The sequence below is a fragment of the Alnus glutinosa genome, chromosome 6 (genome assembly GCF_958979055.1).
Source record: "Alnus glutinosa chromosome 6, dhAlnGlut1.1, whole genome shotgun sequence".
In the NCBI taxonomy this organism is placed as follows: Eukaryota; Viridiplantae; Streptophyta; class Magnoliopsida; order Fagales; family Betulaceae; genus Alnus; species Alnus glutinosa.
This window is the reverse complement of record NC_084891.1, coordinates 5,322,406-5,343,014: the sequence shown is the minus strand read 5'-3', so window position 1 is coordinate 5,343,014 and position 20,609 is coordinate 5,322,406. Positions and strand designations below refer to the sequence as shown.

The following is a 20,609-nucleotide window of genomic DNA, read 5'->3' as shown; positions in this document are numbered from 1 at the left end:
TTTACCGTTCAAATTTGCATGACACCAACCAGAGTTCAAGCATTAATGTGAACACCATCCTTGCTTGGTAAGAGCAATAAAATTTTTCCTCCCCCTCTTCACTTATTTAAAAAACAATCAACTTCAAAACATTCTAACTTTATATCACATCAATAATTTTTTATTATTATTTAAATAAAAAAATTCACTACAATACAAACTTTTTTACTTTTCTATACAATTTTTTTTTACTTTATATCACATTTATCACTTCCAACTCCCACTACCAATTCCCCTTCCCTTACCAAACAAGGCCATAAGATGCTGCTGACCAAGAAAGCATTAAAGCATTTAGCAGAAAATGGAGACTTTGTGACTGACAGATAATTGTGGAGAGAATTATCCCAACTGCGAACTGCTAAGCATGGCAGAATAATTTCTATTGTATATTTTTCAGAATCAGGGCTTTCTGTTTAGTCTACAAATAGTTGTGACTATACAAATATAGTGATCCAGCTAAAAACTGGATTTCATATAAATAAAGCTAAGATGACAAGGATAAGCAAAAAATTACAAGGACAATAACTCAAAACATCAGTTGCAGAGTATATGCTATTGTTGGCAAGTAAACAGAGAAAACCATCATAGCAACAGCAAAGGAACATCGTCAAAGAAAGCCATATTCTTCTGTCGTAGCTCTTGAAAATCCTCTAATTTAGCACTATTTGGATCAAAAGGGTCACGATCAGGAAGAACTAAACCTTGTTTTATGCGACCCAATCGCCTAGCATGCAGAACTTGCTTGGAAACGACTGGAAGCCGAATAGACTGATACTCTCTTAGAGCTGATTGTAGATTTTCTGCTCCCCACTTTGCAACGCATTTGCCTAAAACTGCTGCATCCAACACTGACATGTTTGTGCTTCTCAGGCCATGAGGAGTCGTGGGATGAGCTGCGTCCCCAACTAAGACCACATTGTCCCAAAAGATTTGTTCCAAGGGATCACTATCATATATGAAATTTAAAAAGGGATCCTCTGTTTCTTTCATGACTCTCACCAACTCAGGAACCCAAACTTTCTCTGCTTTTCGAAGCATCTCCTGGACCATCTCACTGCTTACTTTCATGGTTGCTGAGTTTCTCTAAATTTGTTTTACAGTTAAAATAATCAGCAGTTGACAGCACCAAAAAGTCTCAAATCAATAGAAATTTTCCATTGTGATTTGATAGGTCAACCTTATATCTATGCTTGGTTTTTGGTTGGTTCGAGTATAGGTTAAGACTGAAAGCTATCAAGCTATTACATCATGGATGAACATCAATTTTAAGAACTATTTAAACCATGTGTCCTACCTGTGCGGCTGTGCCTAAATGAATACTTGCCCTTACCCACGAATATAAACCTTGCAAACTTTTTCAGCTTGTATACATCTAATTTTAAGGAAGCCACTAATTTGTAGACCATGTTCTAAACAGAGGTTCTTTATTAGTAATGCAATCAATTTTTAGAAAATATATGATATTACCTTCATTAATAATTGCTAAATATATTGTTCATATATTTTTATTTCAATTTCCCGAATTGTCCGAGGATTTAAAGGATTTGAAGTCATTTGTTTCAACATAAACCATATCATCAATCTTCTTTCACTAAATACGAAGCAAATTAGCAGTTAATCTAGAATAGGATGTACTATGTGGGATGAGAGTAAGCAAATCAGAACGAGAATTGTTAGTAAAAGACTCAAATTGACTAGTGAAACATGGAGCCATGTAGCAGATCGGGTGTACCAGAAAAGGTCCTTGAAAAATAGACGGGCTAACTTGAGTTTTAATGCTGAAATTTTAAATTGTAAATAGAAGTTTGCAAATAGAAGTTTTAGCTGTTGTCATTTAGTTGAAAACAGAGGAGGTATGGGAATTTTGTTTAGTTCCTGCAGAACGATCATTGTGTCCTGCAGAGTGGTTTTTTTTTTTTTTTTTTTGGTTGTTAGCTACTAGTTGTAGCTGGTGATCCAGTTGCTATTCTGGAGTGTCTGTAAATATTGAGTTTTCTTTTCGACTAAAAACCTCATTCATCTAAAAAAAGTGAGCAAGCAATCACCTGTAGTTTGGGTTTGGGCTCGGCTTGGTTGACATACCAAATCCAATTGAGCCTTTGGTTCTGAAGCTCATAAAACACACTGTGAGTGCCAGAACCTAAGTCAAAGTACAAGCATTTCCCCAGTTCAGGATATGCCCTGCGGATGCCCATGACAGTTTCTGAATTCTCATTTCCTGAAAAATCAAAAACCCCTCTCCATGCACAGTAACCCGAATACCTATAGAGGAATATTTTGATATAATATAAAACAAACGCAAGAAATAAATAGAGGAAAGATGGGAGAAAAGAGGAACATGAGGAATTTAATGTGTATTACCTATAAAGCCCCAAAGACTACAACTTTATTATTCGTGTATTACAGGAACTTTTTATAGAAATGTATTGTAACAAATGCTATAGGTGAAGTTGGGATTTTGTATTCTAACAATATTCTCAACAAACTTCAAATTCATAAGCAATATATCAAGAAAAACAAATAGTAAATTAAACAAATTCAGATTCCATTTTAGAGACAAACCTCAGTTTAAAGTCAGGGAAAAAACTCTGGCGGATAGAAGAGAGGCTCCCATCGGCTGCAACAAGTAAATTTCCGACTATTTCGATTGTCTCCTCCGATTGCAGAACCTTAGCCTTAACCTTAACAGATGTCTTGTCATCAGAAACGCAAAAGGAGAGGAAAAGGTGACCCCAGAAAAATATGTTTGAGGGCAATGCGTTTAAAAGAAGACCATGTAGATCAGCCCATAGTGCTGCTCTAAAATTGAAATTCTCATCTCTTGTCAGTGTCCAGCTGACCTTCTTCCCACTATCTGTTGCTTGGTTCTGTTTGCAAATGAAAACCCATAATGGTAATGTACATATGTTATACTCATATTATATTGTCACGTATCAAAAGATGATAGAAAATGATAAATTTAATTATTTAATTAATACTTTTAATGTTCTTCTCATGTTTGAATTCAAAGTCCCTTGACAAGTATTAAGACAATACCAGATCACCAAGCCAAGATCAATCAATGACTTAGTCAAGATAAAACCAGCAATTCAAAATCAAATGTATAGCTGCAGATAAGATAGATCAAGATAAGGAAACCGTGTAATCTTTGCAATTCAAATTGTACAGCAATCATTATATATATAATATAGACAGTAGTACCTCTCTGTGATTGAAAAGAGAGAGTTTACAAACATATCTACTGTATTTATCCTTTTATGGTATCAGAGCTTTTTGAGACACACGTCAAAAAAAAAATTCCAATGGAGTCCTCTTCTTCCTCCACTTCCCTTGTTTTATCATCCACAACCACCCCTCTACTCACTTCCTCGCCTGCATCTTTGATCAGTAATCTCTCTCATCTCCATGGACACCGAGTTTTCAGCTATATCGACGGCACTACTCTTCCACCTACACAAACCATTCCTAATCATAGCCCCTCTCCCGACATGCCTGACACTGTTGCTAACCCAGAATTTCTGCTCTAGATTCAGCAGGATCAACTAATACTAAGTGCCATACTTTCCTCCCTATCTGAGAATTTATTTAACTGAAATGGAACAAACTACACCAAAATCTGCTATGATACCATATTAAATCACAAGAAATCAACACTTCAACTTTATTTTTATTTGACTTTTTTATGAATAAGGGATGAACTTAACACATTGAAGTGTAGCTTTTAACACTTTTCACCTATCACACCAATTACATTCATATTATTTTGTACAGGCTCGTGATATTAGAAATAGAAATCTACACTATTTGAATAGTTGAATACAGCTCTGGATACTACTAAGCACATCAAATAATACAAAGTTCTTCTCTTTCTGTTTTCCGAAACTAGCTGAACTTGGATTTTTTGTAGTCTTTTAATTTTCGAAAATTGTTTAGTGTGAAAATTGTTACAAAATTTGCGGCAAAATAAAGTTTTTTTTTTTTTTTTTTTTTTTTTTTTTTGGTGCCATGGGTTGTACCAGATCGACTGTGAGGGGCAAGGTGGAGTTGTGGAGAAGCTCGGGCTGTTGGAGCCACGACTGGATGAGTGTCTGAGCCAGAGGGTCGAGTCCGAGCCCAGCGCCGGTGGGGCTTCCGGTGATGGGTGCGCACGATTTCTCAAGTACAACAACGTCCCACCCAGCTGAAATGAGCGCGTGTGCGCATGACACTCCCGCGATGCTTCCTCCCACCACCACCGCTTTTGGCTTTTCCTTCTCACTCATCTCTCTCTCTCTCTCTCTCTCTTATTTGGAGGAATGTATTGCTTCTGCAACTGGAAGAAGCGGTTAATTTCTGGACAAACAAGAAGGTGAAAGGGAATTGATAATTAACTGAACGACTCCCACCGTCGTCGTTTCAGAACAGGATTCTCTCCCTTTCGTGAGATGGAGACTAGCCATTAGATTTAGACTTTCCTTAAACTTTTCCTTAATTTATTAAATGGACTCCACAACATATTTCATTTTTTTTTTTTATATATTTTTTAAATTAAATAATATAAGAAAAATAAATCATTTGATTTTTTTTTTAAATAAATGGTAGAGGAATGAGAGAGGAAAGATGAAGTTTTTTATATTAAAATAATGTTAAAAAAAACCGTTTTTACTTCTCTAGATCTAAAGTACAACTTTTGGTTCTTTCGGTATTTCCTTAGTTTAGGGAACAACAATTGAACCTCATTCAATGACTTTTTTATAAGTTTTTTTTATATCCCTAAATGTTGGAAAAACTCATTGAAACAAATTCATTTGTTGTTCCCTAAACTAAAGAACGCCAAGAGAACCTCAAATTGTACCATAAATTCACAGAAGTAAAAGTAGTTTTCTTAACATTATTTTAATATAAAAAACTATATTTCCTCTCTCTTTCCTTTACAATTTATTTGAAACAATATTTAACTGTTTCTCTTAGATCACTAGAATCAGCTTCCCTTAAATTTTTTTCTAAATGTAGGGAACCAAACTACTTTTTGCTTTTCTATTCAAAATAAATTCCTCAATAGCTTCCTTTATCCTTTATCTATACCATTTAAATATTTGTTTAAATTAAATGTTAAAGAAAAAATAGAGAAAAGATAAAACAATTAAATATTGTTGCAAATAGATGGTAAATAAAAGAGAAAGCTTTATTATATTAAAATAATGTTAAGGGAGCCACTTTTACTTCCATAGATTTAGGTTACATCTTGTGGTTCCCTTGATGTTTGATTACTTTTTTGGAACAATGGAATATGTCTCAATGAGTATTTTAAGAGTTTTCCGTACATTTAGAGAATGTAATGAGTTTTGAGGAAACGGCTGCTAATGGTCTCATAGGTCACGATTATATTTGAAAGATTTAGGGTGCGTTTGGTATTGTAATTTCGCAAACAAAAAGTGCGATTTTAAACCAAATCACATTACATATTTTCGCTTGGGATTGCATTTAAAAAAAATTAAAAAATAAAATTATGATTTGAAAACATAGAGAAATGTGCATTTGAAATTACAGGCAATGATGTACGTTTTTAAAACACGATTTTTAAAGGCGAAGCAATAATTTTACCAAACGCTTAAAATCGAATTTTCAAATTACACATTTTAAAATTACAAACTCAAACGAATCATTAATGATGTACACGTTGATAAGCATCGAATATGTTTACGTTGTCCTATGATTTAAAATTTGGGTTAAATTATTTGTAAGGACTTGTGATTTGATGCAAAGTCAAATGGGCATCTCAATTTTTTATAAAAGTTTCGTAAATGGTACCCGTATATATTTAATAAATGTAGTTAACTATTTTCGTTCATGTTTCATCTAATAATTTAACGGTGTATCATGTTAAATCAATTAGTAATTGTCACGTGTCTCATATATCAAATTAATATTATTTTTAAAATTTTGAAGTGGTCAACCCACTTTTACGGCCAACCAGGAGGTTGCCGAAACTACCCTTATGGGCATTAAGGATGGTTTAGGGGCGTAAAAATGGACGATTAAAGTGTTTTATGTTTTGAGTTGTTTGTTAATATAGTTGTCTTGAAAATATAAAACATGAACAAAATTTTTACCATATATATGTATTTTTGTATTTTTTTTCCATTTTTTTTCGTTATCTGTTTTTAAAAATGTAAATACTAAAAAGAAAAAAAGTTTTGAAATTATATTTGTATAGTTTAAAAAATAAAAATAAAATAAAAAATATATTGGAAAGGTGAATTAAATTAAATATATTTTACGATTCATGTTTGGGTGGTAGTGACCTATGGGAATCCTTCTGAACCAAAACCCATCAATTTTGGAGAACTACCATCGTCTTCAACCCGTGAGCTGTAACAGAGAAAGCCGAACTCATACTAAGCTCGGTTTCTCTTGTCAAATCAAACGATCTCGATGTAATCTGAGTTAATCTGATGGTCAAAAAGCAACATGTATACGTTCAGACCAACACACACGATATTCCCAATTATTTATCCCTTTTCATTTTTTGGGAAAAGACCAATGACATGTAAGGCCGCGATCAAAATGCGGATGCGATTATTAATAACATTCGCATCTGTAATATGCGATTATAATTCATATATGTGCGGTTATTATGATTATTAAATTTCGGTTATTATCCGTTATCCGTATATAAGGTAATGAGCGTTTTTTTTATTAATATCTAAACCTATATGCAAGATTAAATAATGTGGTTATTACTATATGCAAATTTAAATAAATTAAGATTTCACTTGTTACACAATTCACGATTATCACACATAGACGATCGTTGTCTCATAGAGTAATCGAAATTTGAATTACTCAAAAAAAGAAAAAGAAAAAAAGTAAATTTAATGAGACATGATTTGAAATGATACTGAAAAAAACTTAACATAACCTAAAGTTCATAAACTTAATTTTCATATTCAAAACGACGTCGTTTTCAAGAATTTAATTATATATATATATATATATATATGGTTCGAGGATACGATTATTAACAGCATTCACATATTTTAAAGCAGCTATTCGCATTCACATATGCTGATAATGTTTATTTGCTAACTGCATTTGCATATATGGTTAGCGATTAGGCGCGGATATCAAATGCGGGTAGTTATTATCCGCCCGTATTTTCATCTCTAATGACACCCGGCCTTTTTCACATGGGCTTGATGATCATTTATTTTCACCTGAATACGCAGTGCATTTTAGTCGCACATTGAACGTCCAGATTTCTTGCTGAGCTCACAAATCAGGAAAAGTCAGCACCATCCACTTATCGGGGGGTCCTTAAACTAGGTTTCACCTGAGGGAATAAGATTAACCTACACACGATCAAATCCAAGTGGAGATTGCGTGTGCGTCCATATTTGGAAAAAATCGAAGATTCACCTTTGTTTTAACGCTTTCAACTAGGTTGAATTAATCAAATCCGGTAACCCAATCGGGTAGGCTGAGTCCGAATTTTGGATTTGGCCCACTTACAACAAAACACATGAATCTGAACAGAAAAATAATAATAAAAAAAATAATAAAAAAAAAAGACCCTAACTAAATTTTAGCTAAATATTTGATGAATCGGATGTGAATGCTCAAAGTCAAATGATTATATTGACTAACCTTGTAGCAAAAAATAGCAAATCAACCTCCCCATTCCGCTAGCCACTTTTAGCTAAGGAATTGGCTAGCCACTAATAATGCAATATAGCCCATCAATGCATAAAAAAAAAAAACTAAAATAAAAATATGGTTCTCTCCCTAATAAAACAAATCTTACTCTTTTTTAAGTAAAAAAATAATGATGAGAGAATAATGTACTTGGGGTGAAAATAATAGTCAACTGAAAAATGATTTACACTTTTTAAAAGCGTAAATCATTTTTCCCAGACGACAGACACAGTCAACCATCGCCGAAATCCGGTGACGTCCGGCCATCGTCATTGAATTCCGGTGATACTGTGCCAAATTCTAGACAAAAGTGGCCGGAATCTGACCAGAACGGTCAGATCATGGCCATCTAGTCGGGAATCGGGATCATGCTAGAACGGCCAGATGGCTGGGATCCCGCCAGCTTCCGGCCACTTTAAAAATAATCCAAATTTGTAAAATATATGATTATTGTTAATCAATGTGTATATTTTAGTTAAACAAAAATTTTTAGTTTTTATTTTTTAGTTTTTTTATATTATTTTACATTCATATTTTTACGTTGTGAATAAAAATTGATTTTTATAAGTTAATATGATTGAATAAAAATATAAAAAATATTTGTGATTTTTCATATGCAATAAACACCGAAAAATGTTTTTGGCGAAAAATATTTTCTTGAAAAATGACTTCCCAAAAAATATCTTACGATGAAAACTATTTTACGCAAAAACAATGAACATCTTTCATAAAAAATTAATTAGTTTATTAACTTTTTCGTGTGAGACTTTTCTTTTTCTTTTCTTTTTCATAAATTCATCGTTACTTTTTGAAACAAATTCATTTTTTTAAAAAAAAAAGAAAAAAGAAAAAGAAAAGAAATCACAGTGTAATTGTATATGTATATAAAATGGGAAGTTCTGGAAATTTGTTCATTTTGGCCAAGCAACTCCATCGATGACTCTTTTTATTTATTTATTTTTATCGTGAACTCATGAATTATTAAAATTCATTATATTTTATCTTTTGTTGAAAAATATGAAAAATATGACCGCCAAGAAAATATGAAAAATATAACTGTTAGAAAAATATGATAGTTAAAATAAAGAAAAATTTTGAAAAAGAAAAAATTAACCGTTTGGAAATGATAAACTTTTAAAGATATGGTTGTCAGAGAAAAAAAACAAAGAAACAATATTTAAATAAAATAATGAAAATGGATTGTTAAAATATTGAGCTAGAAGTACGCTCTTTCAAAAAGTATGTAATTAAAATAAAATAAAAATTAATTTTTTAGCTGAATTTAAGTTAAACATTTGCTAAACCAAATGTGAATGCTCTTAGTTGTTTTCCACTTATAAAAATAAGAGAAAACTTCAATTACCACCATTATCTTTCAGGAGTTTTGCAATAAAACGTGTCAATTTAGTGTATTAATCTTTCAATTTTTTTTTTTCTTTCAGTTTCACTCATTCGTTATGATTTTTCATTAAATCCTATCAAAACTCCAAAAATACTATTTTTAATATATATATATATATATGAATGACCAACGCCTAAATCCTTGTAGTTTTTTTTTTTTTTTCCTAAAAAAATTCGGACATTTTAGGAATTTTGACACCACTTCGTTAGGATTTAACGGAAAATTCTAATTGAGGGTAAAATTAAAAGATGGATACAATAAATTGACTTTTTTAAAGCTTATGAGTATGATTGCAAAAGTGGTGAAAGATTAAGGATGATAAGTGAAGTTTTTCAAAAATAAATAAAAGTGATAAATGCAAAATTAGTCATTGTGGTTTACCTAAATTACAAATCACTCTCTACGGTATATAAAAAATAATTCAGAGGTCCTCGGGTAGGCCAAAATAATAATTTAGTCCATATAGTAAAAATTATGTCAAAACACTTGACGAATTCTTTTAGTGTGCCTCGTCAAGACCAATAGAATGATGACACATGTTACTCTTAAAAAAATATATTAATATATTAAAAATATAAATATATAAAACTTAAAAATTAAAAACTTATTTTTTTAAAAAAGAAATAAAAAAAAGAAAAAAAAGAAAGAAAGATGGTGGCTGCCTATCACTTGGGGGAGGGGGTGGCTCGCCGCCATCCCATATGGGGTCAGCACCACCTATGGGGGTGGCTTGAAGGCTTTTTTTTTTTTTTTTTTGTAAATAATAAGTCTTTAATTTTTAGATTTTATATGTTTAGATTTTTGTTATTAAGAGTAATACGTGTTATCATTTTATTGGTGCTGAAATGTCACATTAACGAAATTCGTCAAGTGTTTTAGCCTACTTCGAGAACCTCTAAAATTTAAATTATTTTTTATTTCGTAACGTAGATTTATAATTTAGACCAATCACAAAAAAGAAGATTTTTCATTTATTTTTATTCTTTAAATAAAATGGAAAGCCCAAAGTGATACAACTCGCCAACTCGGGGACCAAGCCTCAGAATTTGCACGCAAACCAAACAGAACCTAAGCGAATCTGCCAGGAAACTTACTGTGATAAAACCCCAGTCCTCACGAAACCTCTGCCCATCCCTCTCTACCTCTCTCTATCTGTGATAAAAAGAAAAAAGGAAAAAGACAAAAAAAGAAGAAGAAAAACTAGTGCAGATTTCCATAGGTAAAAACATGGGGGTTGGGCGTGAGGTCCCAATATCGCTGGACGGAGTTAGGGACAAGAACTTGATGCAGCTGAAGAAGCTCAACACGGTTCTCTTCCCCGTCCGCTACAATGACAAGTACTACGCCGATGCCCTCGCTTCTGGCGACTTCACCAAGCTAGGTTCGTTTTTTTATTTTTCCGTTTCTGGCTCTGTCTTAGTCCTTTATAATATTTTATTTCTCTGGGATTTGAATCATTTGATTGTTTTGTGTTCAGGACGATGATTTTTGTTTCCCATTCGCTGATATCTGTTATGGGTTTTGCTTATTTTTTGTCAGTCTTTGATGGGTTCTATTGGTCTAGGCTTGTATTAGTTTCTGATTTTCTCAGTGACTTTGCTATGGGTTCATTAGTTATGCTTATTATTGAGATATATTTACTGGGATTTGCTTATTTTTTAGTCGTCTATGATGGGTTTTATTTGTTTAGGCTCGTAATAGTTTGTAACGTTCGTAGGCTTCTGCTATGGATTCTATGAATTTTGCTTATTATTGCGATATATTTACGTCTGCTGCTTTCATAATGCAGTTGTTAATCGTGTCTTCGTGGCTTTTGTTGTGGACTTTTGGTTTTTGGTGTTCTTCTTTAATGCATTAGAAAATGATACTCTTTGACTGTTTTTCTGAAGCCTGTGGATGCACTGTAGGATACATGCTGTCTTTTTTTGATAAGTGAAAAAAAACAGATATGCTGTTGAATAACCGTGGGATAGGCCCTAGTTTTTCATTAGTGAGTTGATGATAAGGAAGGCCCTAGCTTTTATTAATCAAATAAGTACCCACCCGTAGGCAGTAAAAAAGAATCTGTTTCGATTGATATTCTATCATTCAGGCCATATATAGCATGTGTTAGTAACTTAAGGCTGCACCATAAATGGGTAAGGAAAGGTGTTTTTCGCAGCTCAGTTGGAGGCCAAGGGTGGATGGCCTTTCTTTTGATTCCATTGATGAGACGGATGCTAGGTGGTTGGATAGAGATTTTGAGGAAAGGGAGGTCTGGGAGGTAGTGGGCCTAGACGGTTTTTCTATGGCTTTCTTCCAAGCATGTTGGGTTGTGTTGAAAGAGGACATCATGAAGGTTTTTCGTGAATTCCATGCTAGTGGTAAGTTCAAGAGGAGCCTACATGCTACGTTCTTGACCCTCATTCCGAAGATTCCAAGGGTTGACCATAAGGACTTTTTACCCGATCAGTCTTGTGGGTAGTATTTATAAGATTATTTTTAAGATCCTAGCAAATAGGCTCAAGATGGTACTTTCGTGCATTTTGTGGTGTCTTTGGAGGGAATAAATGATTGAAGTTTTGAAGATCGTGAGAAGACATTGGATGATTAAGTCTTTATTTTTTAATACCTTGTATTTTTTGACAACTGCTTTTGTTTCTCATTTGGTGATTAATTTGCATGAGTTTCTTGTTCTTTTTGCTCCTACTAGTTAGGTGGCTTCTCTTGTGTACTCTCTGTGTACCTGAAGACGCCTTACGCTTTTTTATAATATCTTGATTACTTATAAAAAATAAATAAATAAATAAAATTTTGGTAGTTTTATATATGTGTTCTAAGGTTTGTGTTTTTTATCATTTGGAATATCTGGAACATAGTCTTAAACCAACCTCTTGTGTTTCCTGTTTGATATCCTCAAAGCCCATGAGAGAATTATATTATTGAAGATAAAGGGTGAGATTCTAGTTCAGTATTGAAATGAAAAAATCCTAGTGATTAATTTTCGCTCCATCAGTAGAGGAGTTCCTTTGAAACTGTAAGTTGAGACGTTGTCAGAGGTTTTATATACTGGTGTAGTCCATTCCCCTAAAGTTTTTTGGTAGCGTCACTCACACTTGAGCTCTTGTAATACGGACATTTAGGTCTTCTAAGATTGTTTCCTGGCATGGTTGAGATTGTTGGATTAAGTGTAAGAAATACTATTGTCATAAGATTTATTTATTTATTTTTTATTTTTGTACCTTTTAATTGTTGCAAGTTCTTGACCGCTGTTTTAGTTCTGAAGTTACTATAGTTCAAATCCAATTTGAATGGCTATTGTATTTACTCTTAACTTCCCTATTTGTATGGGAATTAGTGCATTTTTAACAACTCATTTTATGTTCACATGAAGAACAACATAATTTTTAAAAGTCATTAACTTCTTGAAGACATACGCTGAGGTTGTTTAGATATGTTAGGGATGAAAAAGGTGAATGAACAAACCAACTGAGTATAGCCTAATTTCTATCAATTTTGATGATCAGCTTGAATCCTTTTTCAACATACATATCTGTTCAGTACCATTTTCTCAGTCATGTTAAAGGCCACCATGTTTTTTGTGTCACTTCATTATGTATATCCTTTTTGGTCTTCATCTTGTCATTTCACCAGCTCATATTAGATGAGTTGCTCTCATTTTCTGTTCTATTGGTGGTACTTCTAGCACTTATGAATGTGTTCATTTCTTACTCCACCCTTCTGTTGGTTGGTAGTTGTCCTTAACATTCCTCATTTTGGGTGTATTCATGCTATTTTTTCTTTTTAATCACCGTCCAAGATTCAATATAATTTAGTTCTGCAAAAGATTGTGTTACATTGTATGAACTTTTTTTTTTGGGTCACAGTATGCCAATTATTTATTATGTAACAGAGATCTTTTGTGATTCTTAAGAAAGCAATTTATTTCTAAACTTTTATCAAACAATCTCATAGTTCCTGAATCACTAGTGAGTTTCTTGAATGATATGAATAGTTTGTGAATGTTTACAGATGAATTCTTGGATGTCGAGACCTTTTGTCTTAGTACTGCCCAAGCTTCAGCAAACCTTTGTTTTGCAAAGATTGTGTTACATTTCACGTATTTCCCTTTTGATACAGTATGCCAAAAGTTATTTTGTAACAGAACTTCAGTGTTTTTAAGACTGCCATGTATTTCTCATCTTATCTGACAATCTCATAATTCCTGAATTTTTAATGGAATTTCTTCCATGCTGCAAATGGTATTTGAATATCCTTGAAGGAATTGTTGGATGTCAAGATAATTATAAATTGCATCACTTTACAGTATTCCAGTCTCTAGTTACCCTGAATCTTTTTTTTCCTGGCTCCTGCATTCATAACTTCTGGTGTCAAGTAATTCCTGAAACCTAATTTTGTTGCCATGAAGGATTGAAGGTTGCCTATTACTTTTCCATCTCTGATGTCAGTTATTATTTTATTACTTTCTTCCTTATTAACTAGTTTACGGGCACTTATGGTTTGAGCACTTTTTCCTGTTGCCTATGATGTCTGTCGAAGATAATTATCCATTTAACCTCCATAACTTCACATATGCCCAAGGAAGAGACAAATCCACGCACCTCAAATAAGCCTTAGTCCCAACTGATTGGGATTCTTGACAATAGAATCCAGCAAGGAAGACTATTTAATGTATAGATGCTTGTTCAAAACTCATGATTTTGTATTGTCTAACACCCATTATTTGTCTTGAAGTGTAATTTCATAGCCCAAATCATACATATATTGGTCATCCTAAAGTGTTGGTTCTTTTGAATTTTTTTTCTCAGCATACTATGGTGATATCTGTGTTGGTTCAATTGCATGCCGGCTTGAGAAGAAGGAAGGTGGGGCTATCCGTGTTTATATCATGACATTGGGTGTCTTAGCACCATATCGGGGTTTGGGCATTGGTAAGCGTGCAACTTATCTTTCTTTTGATTGTAGTTGTGTATGGAGTTTGTTTGAGAAACCATAGTATCAACTATCATGCTTGTTATTTTTATTTTTATTTTCTATTTTGGGTTAGTATGCTTTTTGATATGACTTGGTTCAAATTGGTTAAAGTAGCCCTTTGGGTTTTCCAACTTGTTGAACAGTAGGCTCACTGTTTGATGATCTGAAATCATGTGAAATGAAGACCAGGTGTGGAAATTAAAAAGGGAATACGAAGGAGAAATATACATACTTTTGGTTGAAATTCTTATACTTTTTGCTGACCATTGACAAGAATTAATTGGTTTTTTTTTGTTGTCCTTTGTCCTTTCATATATTTTTACATGCAATGTATAATTTTATTAGGTTTACTGAATGGTTTTATCGTAATTTTAACCAGTTATTGTAGTTTTGTTCCCCAATATATTTTGGTTGCCTACAGGAGTCCTATGCAAACAGAGATGCTTGTGTCATCTATGATTTTGCCATGTTTTCATATCTGAAGCCCCCCTCTTCTCTCTTGCGTTGGGTATTACTGCTTACAATATCTTTATAACAAGAATATTCTGTTCCAATTTCAAAAAGGAAACAGCCATTTCTTGGCATGTCTTTTATGTGATCAATCCATGTCAGCACTGTATGAACATTATGTACAGTTTCAAAAGATTTAAACTAAATTGTGGGTAAATTCTGATGGCAAGGGACATGTCTATGACAGAGTGTTGTGTCTAACATGGACATATCTCTTCTTTTGAAGTGCTTATGCTACTTTTTCTAGAAATAATTCATATCTTTTATATTGGATTTTTCAACTCAAATTCCATCCAGGAGTTGGCTAAATATAGACCTCATATCTTTAAGATGGATTTTGGAATTCAAATTCTACATAGAAGTTCTGCTAAATATTGAATCCCTAGGATGACTCCATTGATTTATTTTTTTTTCCTTTTATTCATTAACCTAGGAGATCAGTGGTGTTTAGAGGTTGATGCTAGTGACTAAACCTCATGGAATTTGTTTGTATTCATAGTCTTTATCTGTTTGTGGAATGGTTTGTTTTATTTTATTGTTATTTTTGTGGTCGTAGTTGCCCGATGCAGAATATGGGGTCCAAAACTAAATTATCTCTGACAATCAACAAAGCCCACTTTCATTTGACATGAAAATGTCATAATAATTTTAGGTTTTACAACTTTTTAGACACTAGAGTTGCTGTTTAATTATCTGAAGTCCTGTGAAATAAAGACTAATTGTGGAAATTAAGAAAGAACTACAAAGAACAAACCAACATATTTTTGACTGGAATTCTTAGTACTCAGTTTTGTTTATTCTGGAAAAAAGCTTTTCTCCACATGCTTTGGATGAAAGTTCTAATCCTGGGATTTGGCAGGTACGAGGCTGCTGAACCATGTTCTTGATCTCTGCTCCAAGCAAAACATGTCCGAGGTTTACTTGCATGTGCAGACAAACAATGAGGATGCCATAAATTTTTACAAGAAATTCGGGTTCGAAATCACGGACACCATAGAGAACTACTACACAAACATTACCCCACCAGACTGCTATGTTCTTACAAAGTATATCACTCAAAACAAGCAATAGTATTTCAAAGCTAGTCTGCGATGGGGGAGTCCTGTTGGTGTGGCATTAGTAATTGAACTTTACCTTGCATCGGTTATACTGGAGTTTTAGTATCTAAACTTAGGAGGTTCTTAACATGCTAAAACGCATTGGTCACATTGGCTATTTGATACTTTGGCTGCTTTTTGGTTTAGTGAACTATTTTATTGATCCCATTAGTGTGCAAACATTTGAAATTTTGTGTTGTGTTGGGACCACAGGCATTTCCTGAATTATATTAAGGTAGGCATTGTTGAATATGGCGATATGGCATTTGAGTTGATTGTTTACCAGACTATTGTGTAAATGGCCCTTGCAGGTTGTCTATTAGGTAAGACGTCTTTCGTGCTGTCCGGACACCTGCCTGAACAAGGTGGGGCTCGGGTGTCTTCTCAGATGAGGCTGCCTATTGCACATGTAATAGACAATCTCATTGCACGGAATTTGAACTTGTTGGAACACTAGGAACCGCTTCTCAGGTTTTGGATCCGACATGCATTAACGCAAAGTTTTGCTTCGGCTTTGTAACTAGGTGTTGGGCAATGGATTTGCTATGACCCGTGATACATTGGGAGAAAGCATAAGGCTCACCCAGATGGGATATTGTACAGCGGCACATTAGTCCTTATGTCGTACATTGGAAACATATGGCTGTCATAAACAAATCTGAAGATACAATGAGCAAACCTAAACCAGAACGATGGCAAAGAAAAAATGCTTTGCACCGCTATTTGTACTTTGTAGCATGGTTTCAGCTAAACGACCTGTAGCATTTACAATTTCTTAGTAAATCTCTCCCTCTCTCTCTCAAAGCAAAGCAAAGCAAAGCAAAGAATTGAATCCTCAGGCATCTAAATCCTTCACCAAAGGCTACTTCTTACGTCCCCTGTGTGTCAGGGCTCACTTCTTACATTAAGTAATTCAAACCAAAATAATCTTACGCCTACCATCAAAAACAATATTAGAGAGAGAGAGAGACTTAGAACATATAACTTGGATATATAATTGATTACAGAGTTTTTATATACAAAGCTTTAAATTATTTCATATGTACAAATTTGAGGTTTAGGGAAACAATGTTATGCTTACAACATGGCACGACTAATGTTAAATTAACGGAGGTCCACCATAGGAGGACAAGGATCCTCTTCATTTCATGTTTAGGATTAAAAGTTGGTGCATCTAATGATATATATGATGCTATATTATTTAAATTCTTTTAAAAACGTGTCAACATTGATATCACCTACACTAATTAGATGCACCAACTTTAAATCTTAATCATGATACTATTCATTTCATTTGAAATGGAAAGGAACCTATTCCACCACGAGATAGCCTGCATGAGCTATTCAGTAAGCCAAACCACCAGAAAAAGCATCCCCATCATGAAGTAGACTCTCTGTCAGCCAATAACCATCCCACGAGCCACCAACCCTCTGCATTTAACACACCATAGATCAATAAAGGTACAAAGCATAGGATTTGTCAACAAAAATTGATATGCCTGTATTTTATCAAGTACAATATTTGACCGAAAACATAATTATTGTAACCCAAAACAATTTAATGGAATGCCTATGATGGTTATAATAGGATCCCCTGATGATAGGACAAAAAAATAAAATGGAAAACAATGTACTGATAAATGTGCCAACTTGAATCCATGTGTGACACAATGGAAACATATGACTATCATAAACAAAAGGTACAATGAGCAAACCTGAATCATGGTAAACTGAAATATTTCTTCTTCCTCTGGCCGACTTCCTCGTATCCAAACCCTCTGCGTGAATCGGTTCTGTTTTTCAGCTCATACAAGCATAACAGCTGATTAGTAAAGGAGAAAAATTATTGAGAACAGCATAAAGAATCGACAAATTTATGTAAGATGAAAGGCGCATGGCATATATATCAGAAAGAGGCATCACTCAAAGCTCAACGCAGTTTGCAGACTGGATGATAAATAATTTATTTCCCATTATATGTATTTCTTTACCATGTAAACAATAAGCCATTTATACCTCCTTCACAAACAAACTGCTAAGAATCTTTCTATCCTTATGACCAAGTAAAACTCTATAGGTTGAATGGTGAAAAATCCGCCTAAACCGTTCAAACTGCACCGACAATGAAGCAGCAAACCAAAAAGAGGTATCAGCATATGTAGTATTACTGGTAAAATTGCTCAAAATTTAGAATTAATTACCTGTCCCAAATCAAAGAAGGGCCCAAAATAGGTAGACCTTTCAAAGGGATCGAATCCAGCAAACTGCCATGGCAAAAGATAGTGTTATTTGCGTCACCAGACTGTTCCCTAAGCGATGTTAAGCAGCCAAAAGAAGAAAGACTGCCAGAATCTGTAAATTACCCTGTACATAACCTCAATTCCATAATCTTGACGGGGCTGGTCATTGTACTTCAGTGCATCGAGCTGGCACTGGACAGCTTCTTCTGCACTAAACTATAGCAAGAGTTAGCATAGATTGACAAGCTATAGAGACACAATGGTGACACCTTGTACTAATGTGCATAGTCCGAGAGTTACATTTAATCTTGGGCCAAAAGGTCTCTTCTTGCGTGATTCAAGCCTGCAAAGCAAAAGGCAAGAACCTACTTAGAACATATGACGTAGTGCATTAAAACGAGCTGATTTAGGTCAGGCTAAGATTAGAGTATTGCAGAAACTCCATTCCAAACTGCCCAAGAACAATCTAAAGTTTCAACCATTCCAACACTTAACCAATTTGGCCGGTGCTGATCATATTGGGTGAAACATTTCTATCTTCTCATACTTCCAAATTATCAATTGGGTGTTCAAAAGTTCATATTTTGTATATAAAAAGATTACCGTGTAAAAGAACTGAATTGGCTGTACAGCAACTTCACACCATGAATTTCACTCGTGTGGCACATGCATAAAAATTTTTGCTTAAAAAACTATCACAGTTTTTTTTGGTTGAGCAATATAAGGGAAAGGGGACTACATAGGGGGTCTTTTCAACTCTTAATGTTAATGGAAGAGAGGAAGAGAGGTGGGAATGCTTCCAAAAACTTTATGGGAAGCGGTCCATTTAGAAACAACTAGGTGTGCTCTGAAATTGGCACATCTTGAAACCTTATAAGCTGACCCGCTAGAGAACAAGGGCAATTTCAAATGGATATCAGCTAGAATGGGAGCAATGCTCAGATGGATATCACCTTCCAAATGAAGCGGTCTGTGACTGTAGGAGGCTAACAAGGCTGCCTGAGCTTCCCCAGCGGTAACATCCAAGGGGGGAAACCGTTTAGCATAAGCCATAATGATATCACCTTGGTCATATGAGAGAACAGCCTGCTGCTATCGAAAAGGTGGCTCTTATAGCCACATCAAAGTTTGATTTGAGTGATCCACCAGGAGGCGTTTGCCAGTCTTCTTGGTACTTAGTGGAGGACTTCCAGGCTTGGATATGAAATTTTTGCAGAGGTAATGATTTGCTTTAAGGTACTCTGAACATCTTCTGGGCATCCAAACAGTTTAATTGCTTAATGTAGGGCTCATAGAAGTGATCTACTTATTCTTCTTAATCATATTTGCTTATAATTTTGTTTGAGGGGCCAAACTATAGTATCGGTACACAAGAAAAACACAGAAGTATATACATGTGTATATTATGTTGAATTTTTTTTTTTTTCCCAATTACCAAACTTTCATATAAAATTGTATGAAGACTGTTGAGGAGATATAACATATTGAAATCGCTTGATGACGAAATCACTAATTAGTGGGCGATTTAATTATTTAATTAATATTATAACCCTTCCATCGTGTATATTTAACTGCAATAACTGAAATGGCAGATAAAATCTAGAGATAAGTTCAAACTCAAGAATTTAGCTATGATATAAATGTTAAATCACCAATTCACCCGTAAGCCAAGATGATAAAAATGATGAATTTAATCTTTTAATTAATATTAGTATTATGATAAGCTAACAAAAAAGAAACAATTAAATAAGCAAATTTGTGCGTATTATATGAAAGAAGAACAAATAATTGCACGCATACCAATCCGTAGAGAGAAAATCCGGAACGTCAGCGGAAGCTCTGAAGCGAGAGGTTAGATGGGGTTTGGTTTTGGAGAAGGAAGAGAGAGACCCGGGAGACGATAAAGGTGAACAGAACGACATCGTCTTTTTCTTATTCACCAGGCTCTCGTCTCCTCTCTCGCTAGTCTCCACCCCTCTCTGTGTAGTAGTCGTGTTGAAGGAAGAATAGTGCTGGGAAATGGAGATGATGACGATGAGGTTTGAAAATGAAGTGTTTGGATCTAGGCCGTTGGAATTGCATTGAAGAGGGGAAGGAAGGGTATCTTACGGTGGTGAATAGAGGAACGAGCGAATTCCACACTTTTCTCACTAATTGCTGACGTGCCACCATCAAAGAGCCGTTGCACATTAAAATTACAATTCTAATTAGTAATGAAATTTGAGATGTGTTATTCCAATGTTATATTATCTTACATCAATCTTACACCAAAATATATTAGGTGTGAGACTTATGTATATGAGACCCACATATATTGAAAACATATGTATGAACTCTATGTGTCTTGGTGTAGGATTAATGTAGGATAATGTGATGTAGAAAAATTATTTTTTCACCATTTACATTGATGAGACCTATATATGTGGACTTACATACATACATAGGTCCAGAAATGTCTTTTGCACAACAATAGTGTAACTGTTGTGTAAGAGACAAGAGACATGGAGTGAGTCTTATGTGGGATTCATGTGGTGAAACCCACCACGTAGTACTCACCTATGTCTCTTGAATTCTGTACACTGTTATGCATGAATCATGTCTCACATAAATTTTACCAATGTAAGTAGTTGTGCAGGAATTATGCACAACTTTGTTTTACACCAATCGCTCATT

The 20,609-nt window shown here is 34.2% G+C and overlaps 3 protein-coding genes across 5 annotated transcripts; 1 reads left to right on the top strand and 2 right to left on the bottom strand.

The window, feature by feature from the left end:
• Positions 1–378: 378 nt before the first annotated feature.
• LOC133870245 (uncharacterized) lies at positions 379–4,402 on the bottom strand. The gene is made up of 4 exons (XM_062307331.1): positions 4,056–4,402; positions 2,602–2,906; positions 2,085–2,301; positions 379–1,122 (listed from the first exon to the last, which is right to left on the bottom strand). The coding sequence occupies exons 1-4, from the start codon at positions 4,299–4,301 to the stop codon at positions 622–624; spliced, it is 1,269 nt and encodes a 422-aa protein (XP_062163315.1). The 5' UTR covers positions 4,302–4,402; the 3' UTR covers positions 379–621.
• A 5,750-nt stretch (positions 4,403–10,152) lies between these two features.
• On the top strand, positions 10,153–15,946 carry LOC133870858 (uncharacterized). Its single transcript, XM_062308100.1, has 3 exons — positions 10,153–10,496; positions 13,924–14,046; positions 15,459–15,946. The coding sequence occupies exons 1-3, from the start codon at positions 10,343–10,345 to the stop codon at positions 15,668–15,670; spliced, it is 489 nt and encodes a 162-aa protein (XP_062164084.1). The 5' UTR covers positions 10,153–10,342; the 3' UTR covers positions 15,671–15,946.
• A 717-nt stretch (positions 15,947–16,663) lies between these two features.
• On the bottom strand, positions 16,664–20,023 carry LOC133871008 (uncharacterized). 3 transcript variants are annotated; one of them, XM_062308341.1, is made up of 7 exons: positions 19,737–20,023; positions 18,237–18,279; positions 18,060–18,152; positions 17,898–17,960; positions 17,713–17,808; positions 17,412–17,518; positions 16,664–17,127 (listed from the first exon to the last, which is right to left on the bottom strand). In XM_062308341.1, exons 1-6 carry the CDS (start codon positions 19,856–19,858, stop codon positions 17,417–17,419), a joined length of 519 nt encoding a protein of 172 aa, XP_062164325.1. In that variant the 5' UTR covers positions 19,859–20,023; the 3' UTR covers positions 16,664–17,127; positions 17,412–17,416. The 3 variants fall into 3 exon arrangements, with proteins under 3 accessions (XP_062164325.1, XP_062164324.1, XP_062164326.1); XM_062308340.1 differs by having other exon boundaries at positions 17,412–17,489; positions 19,737–20,007; XM_062308342.1 differs by lacking the exon at positions 17,713–17,808 and having other exon boundaries at positions 17,412–17,489; positions 19,737–20,017.
• Positions 20,024–20,609: the final 586 nt, after the last annotated feature.

Bases quoted from the DNA above. Each gene is read 5' to 3' on its own strand.
- LOC133870245 (XM_062307331.1), bottom strand. From the start codon at position 4,301: ATGAGTGAGAAGGAAAAGCCAAAAGCGGTGGTGGTGGGAGGAAGCATC. The intron at 2,907-4,055 runs GTACAACCCATG...ATTTGCAAACAG, and splicing joins TGCCCCTCACAGTCGATCTG to AACCAAGCAACAGATAGTGG. The intron at 2,302-2,601 runs GTTTGTCTCTAA...ATTCCTCTATAG, and splicing joins TTCCCTGACTTTAAACTGAG to GTATTCGGGTTACTGTGCAT.
- LOC133871008 (XM_062308340.1), bottom strand. From the start codon at position 19,858: ATGTCGTTCTGTTCACCTTTATCGTCTCCCGGGTCTCTCTCTTCCTTC. The intron at 18,280-19,736 runs GTATGCGTGCAA...TTTGCTTTGCAG, and splicing joins GATTTTCTCTCTACGGATTG to GCTTGAATCACGCAAGAAGA. The intron at 17,490-17,712 runs GTATAAATGGCT...GCTGAAAAACAG, and splicing joins GCAGTTTGTTTGTGAAGGAG to AACCGATTCACGCAGAGGGT.
- LOC133870858 (XM_062308100.1), top strand. From the start codon at position 10,343: ATGGGGGTTGGGCGTGAGGTCCCAATATCGCTGGACGGAGTTAGGGAC. The intron at 10,497-13,923 runs GTTCGTTTTTTT...TTTTTTTCTCAG, and splicing joins TGGCGACTTCACCAAGCTAG to CATACTATGGTGATATCTGT. The intron at 14,047-15,458 runs GTAAGCGTGCAA...GGGATTTGGCAG, and splicing joins ATATCGGGGTTTGGGCATTG to GTACGAGGCTGCTGAACCAT.